The following is a 6,859-nucleotide window of genomic DNA, read 5'->3' on the forward strand; positions in this document are numbered from 1 at the left end:
TTCTTCATTCAATTTTGTAAGCCATGGCCCTAAAAATAAGCAAGTAATTGTTAACTAGCTTTGCCAGCATTTTCAAGAGACATACTATATAGCTGAGGCATAGGCCAAAGTCAGTAACTCTCCTCTCAGGAGAGTGTTTTCCAGTTGGTCTTCTGCTTTCATTTTCTCCAGAATTTGAACTACCCTGCTTCCTTGCCTTGCCCTAGACCATTCTTTGCACTTATTCCAATCATGATGGTTTTCTGCCTCATAGCTGCTTATTAAATCTGAAAATACGCTGATAAGAAAAGTATTTACTCCTAGTACTACCTGAAGACTTCCTTCTGACCCAGATCTGAAGGCCTAAATCCTGAATCTGACCTCATGATTCTGCTTTGAGATTCTTAACTTTGTGTCTTTGGTGGATTTGTTTTCAGGTCCTGTTCTAATGTCTGATTTTCTGAAGAGGATCTTGTGGTCTCTTGTGCCTCTCAGATCACACCCCAAGACCAGACTGTGGACCAGAGTTAAGTTTAATGATAAAGAACCTGTAGCCTGAGGGCACCTTGCTGCTAATGTGGATCTCACTCATGCTATTATCATTAAGTCCTTTGTCTTTTGGTGTCCTAGCCATGTCAAAGGAAAATATCACCCATATTAGTGAATTCATCCTGGTGGGTTTCCCTACTTCCCCATGGCTACAGGTTCTGCTTTTCTTCCTCTTCCTCATCACGTATCTGTTTGTGCTGTTGGAGAATTTGGTCATCATTCTCACTGTATGGATCACTGGGTCCCTGCACAAGCCCATGTACTATTTTCTGGGTACCATGTCCTTTCTGGACACTTGGTATGTATCTGTCACAGTCCCCAAGATGTTGGCTGGATTCCTACTTCATCCCAATACCATCTCCTTCCTGGGATGCATGATCCAACTCTATTTCTTCATCTCACTTGCCTGTACTGAGTGTGTGCTCTTGGCTGCCATGGCCTATGACCGTTACCTGGCTATATGTTGTCCTCTTCATTATCCAGCCATGATGACCACAGGATTTTGTGTGCAGCTGACTCTCAGTTCCTGGGTGAGTGGCTTCACCATCTCCATGGCAAAGGTATACTTCATCTCCCAAGTCGCTTTCTGTGGCAATAATATCTTGAACCATTTTTTCTGTGATGTTTCCCCTATCCTCAAACTGGCCTGCATGGACTTTTCTATGGCTGAGATGGTAGACTTTGTGCTAGCCATTCTCATTCTTGTGTTTCCCCTCTCAGCCACTGTCCTTTCCTATGGATTCATTGTCTCTACCATTCTGCACATTCCCTCAGCCACTGGACAGCGGAAGGCCTTCTCCACCTGTGCCTCTCACCTTACAGTGGTGGTCATCTTCTATACAGCTGTGATCTTCATGTATGTCCGACCTCGGGCCATTGCTTCATTCAATTCTAACAAATTGATCTCAGCCATATATGCAGTCTTTACTCCCATGATCAACCCTATTATCTACTGCTTGAGGAACAAGGAGGTCAAAGATGCCATCAGAAAAACCATGTCAAGTGGCCAAGCCCTTTTCTTGAAAGATTCTCTTTGCTAAAGAGACTCAGACATTCCTTCTCTTTTCATTTGACTTAATCTCAGAACCCACCTACACTGGGTGAAAGTCTGTAATTATAAACATACTGACTTGGTACACAAGTAAAGGATAAGGAGCCAGATTTTAAAAAAAAAAAATCCCCTTTTCTTTCAGGCTGTAATTAAATGCTTCCTTTTAGGGATGCCTGGGTGGCTCAGTTGGTTAAGCAGCTGCCTTCGGCTCAGGTCATGATCCCAGCGTCCTGGGATCAAGTCCCACATCGGGCTCCATGCTCGGCGGGGAGCCTGCTTCTCTCTCTGTCTCTGCCTGCCACTCTGTCTGCCTGTGCTCTCTCTCTCTCTGACAAATAAATAAATAAAATCTTTAAAAAATACCTTAAATGCTTCCTTTTATAATGCAGTGAGTGAAATAAACAGATTTTAATGAGACATGCATTGGTATTGAAGTTATAAAATAATTTTATTTTTATGAAGATGCTAAGAAGTAATCAGTTACTATCCAACTAGTTTTGAGAATTCTATTGATGAGATTTCTCCATTTTGATTTTGTTTTATTTTAAAAGCCCTTTGTCTTAGGAGGAATATACAAAAAGAAGTTCTGTAATCATCAGTTTCATGGCTAGGACCTGTTTCTTGCTTCCTAGAGGGTTAGGGGCCTGATTCCTTTTATAAACAATTGTTGATATCTCATTGTAATTACTTTTCAAATTTAAGGAAATATAAAATACAACTCCTTTCAGGATGTAATAGAAACACCATAAGCTAGACAGCATGCAAAACTTACTATAGCAGAGAGAAAACAAGATTAATGTATATCTATGTGTGAGTATAGACATAGTGTGTGTATATAGTTACATATCATGATATATAATATTTACATATAAAATAACTTTATAATATAAAATGTATACATAATGTAGAAGTTTCAACAAATTGTATATATAATATATAATTTCATGTTTTAATTTTCTTCCTTTGTTGGAATTTCTACATATAAAGCTTTTTTAGATGTAAGAGAGTCAGCAGATAGAACTTCAGAAAAAGTACTAGCAATTCATTAAAGCCCATTCCTTTTTAGATAAAAGAAGCATTGACATTGACAAGAGGTCACAAAATGCTTTGGCTTAGATGGTACTTGGTCTGGATGTGCAGGATTTTCCCTCCTCTCATTTGTTTTCAATTTGATTTTGGAAAAGTGGATGCAATATCCTAGTTTATGCGGTCATTCAGCCATTATAAAATGATAGAAGAGAGATGGATTCTATCTGGCTCAACAACAATACTGGATGAGCTAATTAATGAAATACAGTCTGCCAAGAGTTTAAGGATTACAGGCATACTATTTTGCCCCAACGCTTTGGAAACCACATTTCCTAAGTTTTATTTGGGTTATTGATTTAAATACCATATTTTCTTTGTTTTGACTTTATTTACATTGTAACTACATGGTCTTCCCATTTTGTCTTAAGTTTTTGTATATGTCACATGAGATTGTTTTAATTTATTTTGTATACATCATTATATTTTAGAGACTATGGTAGTTTCCAATTTAACTAAACCTGTTACATTCTCTAGGCCTTCATTTATTTAGCCTAACAACTGTATATTCATAGTGATATTACGATATTTCTTTAGTCAAAAAGAAACATTATAGATCATGACCTTCACATAGGCACTAAAGATAATATAAGACACTCCATTTTTTTATGTGTTTATTTTCAGCATAATGGTATTCATTGTTTTTGCACCACACCCATGCTCCATGCAGTACGTGCCCTCCCTATTACCCACCACCTGGTTCCTCAACCTCCCACCCCACCCCCTGCCCCTTCAAAACCCTCTGGTTGTTTTTCAGAGCCCATAGTCACTCATGGTTCATCTCCCCTTCTAGTTTCCCTCAACTCCCTCTCCTCTCCATCTACCCATGTCCTCCGTGTTCTTTGTTATGCTCCACAAATAAGTGAGACCATATGATACTTGACTCTCTCTGCTTGACTTATTTCGCTCAGCATAATCTCTTCCAGTCCCATCCATGTTGCTACAAAAGTTGGGTATTCATCCTTTCTGATAGAGGCATAATACTCCATCGTGTATATGGACCACATCTTCCTTATCCATTCATCCGTTGAAGGGCATCTTGGTTCTTTCCACAGTTTGGCGACTGTGGCCATTGCTACAATAAACACTGGGGTACAGATGGCTCTTCTTTTCACTACATCTGCATCGTTGGGGTAAATACCCAGCAGTGCAATTGCAGGGTCATAGGGAAGCTCTATTCTTAATTTCTTCAGTAATCTCCACACTGTTCTCCAAAGTGGCTGCACTAACTTGCATTCCCACCAACAGTGGAAGAGGGTTCCCCTTTCTCCACATCCTCTCCAACACCCGTTGTTTCCTGTCTTGCTAATTTTGGCCATTCTAACTGGTGTCAGGTGGTATCTCAATGTAGTTTTAATTTGAATCTCCCTGATGGCTAGTGATGATGAACATTTTTTCATCTTTCTGATAGCCATTTGTATGTCTTCATTGGAGAAATATCTATTCATATCTTCTGTCCATTTTTTTATTTTTTTATTTCTTTATTTACAGCATAACAGTGTTCATTGTTTTGGCATCACATCCAGTGCTCCATGCAGTACGTACCCTCCCTATTACGCACCACCTGGTTCCTCAACCTCCCACTCACCCGCCCCTTCAAAACCCTCTGGTTGTTTTTCAGAGTCCATAGTCTCTCATGGTTCATCTCCCCCTCCAGTTTCCCTCAACTCCCTCTCCTCTCCTTCTCCCCATGTCCTCCATGTTATTTGTTATGCTCCACAAATAAGTGAGACCATATGATACTTGACTCTCTCTGCTTGACTTATTTCACTCAGCATAATCTCTTCCAGTCCCATCCATGTTGCTACAAAAGTTGGGTATTCATCCTTTCTGATGGAGGCATAATACTCCATCGTGTATATGGACCACATCTTCCTTATCCATTCATCCGTTGAAGGGCATCTTGGTTCTTTCCACAGTTTGGCGACCGTGGCCATTGCTGCAATAAACACTGGGGCACAGATGGCTCTTCTTTTCACTACATCTGTATCGTTGGGGTAAATACCCAGCAGTGCAATTGCAGGGTCATAGGGAAGCTCTATTCTTAATTTCTTCAGTAATCTCCACACTGTTCTCCAAAGTGGCTGCACTAACTTGCATTCCCACCAACAGTGGAAGAGGGTTCCCCTTTCTCCACATCTTCTCCAACACCCGTTGTTTCCTGTCTTGCTAATTTTGGCCATTCTAACTGGTGTCAGGTGGTATCTCAATGTAGTTTTAATTTGAATCTCCCTGATGGCTAGTGATGATGAACATTTTTTCATCTTTCTGATAGCCATTTGTATGTCTTCATTGGAGAAATATCTATTCATATCTTCTGTCCATTTTTTTTATTTTTTTATTTCTTTATTTACAGCATAACAGTGTTCATTGTTTTGGCATCACATCCAGTGCTCCATGCAGTACATGCCCTCCCTATTACCCACCACCTGGTTCCTCAACCTCCCACTCACCCGCCCCTTCAAAACCCTCTGGTTGTTTTTCAGAGTCCATAGTCTCTCATGGTTCATCTCGCCCTCCAGTTTCCCTCAACTCCCTCTCCTCTCCCTCTCCCCATGTCCTCCATGTTATTTGTTATGCTCCACAAATAAGTGAGACCATACGATACTTGACTCTCTCTGCTTGACTTATTTTGCTCAGCATAATCTCTTCCAGACCCGTCCATGTTGCTACAAAAGTTGCGTATTCATCCTTTCTGATGGAGGCATAATACTCCATCGTGTATATGGACCACATCTTCCTTATCCATTCATCCATTGAAGGGCATCTTGGTTCTTTCCACAGTTTGGCGGCCATAGCCATTGCTGCAGTAAACATTGGGGTACAGATGGCCCTTCTTTTCACTACATCTGTATCATTGGGGTAAATTCCCAGCAGTGCAATTGCAGGGTCATAGGGAAGCTCTATTCTTAATTTCTTCAGGAATCTCCACACTGTTCTCCAAAGTGGCTGCACTAACTTGCATTCCCACCAACAGTGGAAGAGGGTTCCCCTTTCTCCACATCCTCTCCAACACACGTTGTTTCCTGTCTTGCTAATTTTGGCCATTCTAACTGGTGTCAGGTGGTATCTCAATGTTGTTTTAATTTGAATCTCCCTGATAGCTAGTGATGATGAACATGTTTTCATGTGTCTGATAGCCATTTGTATGTCTTCATTGGAGAAATGTCTGTTCATATCTTCTGCCCATTTTTTGATATGATTATCTGTCTTGTGTGTGTTGAGTTTGAGAAGTTCTTTATAGATCCTGGATATCAACATTTTCTCTGTACTGTCATTTGTAAATATCTTCTTCCATTCCGTGGGTTGCCTTTTTGTTCTGTTGACTGTTTCCTTTGCTGTGCAGAAGCTTTTGATCTTGATGAAGTCCCAAAAGTTCATTTTTGCTTTTGTTTCCATGGCCTTTGGAGACATATCTTGATAGAAGTTGCTGTGGCTGATATCGAAGAGGTGACTGCCTATGTTCTCCTCTAGGATTCTGATAGATTCCTGTCTCACGTTGAGGTCTTTTATCCATTTCGAGTTTATCTTTGTGTACGGTGTAAGAGAATGGTCGAGTTTCATTCTTCTACATATCGCTGTCCAGTTTTCCCAGTACCATTTATTGAAGAGACTGTCTTTTTTCCATTGAATATTTTTTCCAGTTTTCTCGAAGATTATTTGACCATAGAGTTGAGGGTCCATATCTGGGCTCTCCACTCTGTTCCACTGGTCTATGTGTCTGTTTTTATGCCAGTACCACGCTGTCTTGGTGATCACAGCTTTGTAGTAAAGCTTGAAATCGGGTAACGTGATGCCGCCAGGTTTGTTTTTGGTTTTCAACATTTCCTTAGAAATTCGGGGTCTCTTCTGATTCCATACAAATTTTAGGATTATTTGCTCCAGCTCTTTGAAAAATACTGGTGGAATTTTGATCGGAATGGCATTAAAAGTATAGATTGCTCTAGGCAGTATAGACATTTTAACAATGTTTATTCTTCCAATCCAAGAGCATGGAACGGTCTTCCGTCTTTTTGTGTCTTCTTCAATTTCTTTCATGAGTGTTCTGTAGTTCCTCGAGTACAGGTCCTTTACCTCTTTGGTTAGGTTTATTCCCAGGTATCTTATGGTTCTTGGTGCTATAGTAAATGGAGTCGATTCTCTAATTTCCCTTTCGGTATTTTCATTGTTGGTGTATAAGAAAGCCACTGATTT

At 40.3% G+C, this 6,859-nt stretch overlaps 1 protein-coding gene across 1 annotated transcript; it reads left to right on the forward strand.

Annotated features, from left to right (window-relative positions):
* The first annotated feature begins 611 nt into the window (after nucleotides 1–611).
* LOC123949703 (olfactory receptor 6) lies at nucleotides 612–1,568 on the forward strand. Its single transcript, XM_046017280.1, has one exon. The coding sequence runs from the start codon at nucleotides 612–614 to the stop codon at nucleotides 1,566–1,568; it is 957 nt and encodes a 318-aa protein (XP_045873236.1).
* Nucleotides 1,569–6,859: the final 5,291 nt, after the last annotated feature.

This window comes from Meles meles, chromosome 8 (genome assembly GCF_922984935.1).
Source record: "Meles meles chromosome 8, mMelMel3.1 paternal haplotype, whole genome shotgun sequence".
NCBI lineage: Eukaryota > Metazoa > Chordata > Mammalia > Carnivora > Mustelidae > Meles > Meles meles.

Coding starts and splice junctions, on each gene's coding strand:
- LOC123949703 (XM_046017280.1), top strand. CDS start 612: ATGTCAAAGGAAAATATCACCCATATTAGTGAATTCATCCTGGTGGGT.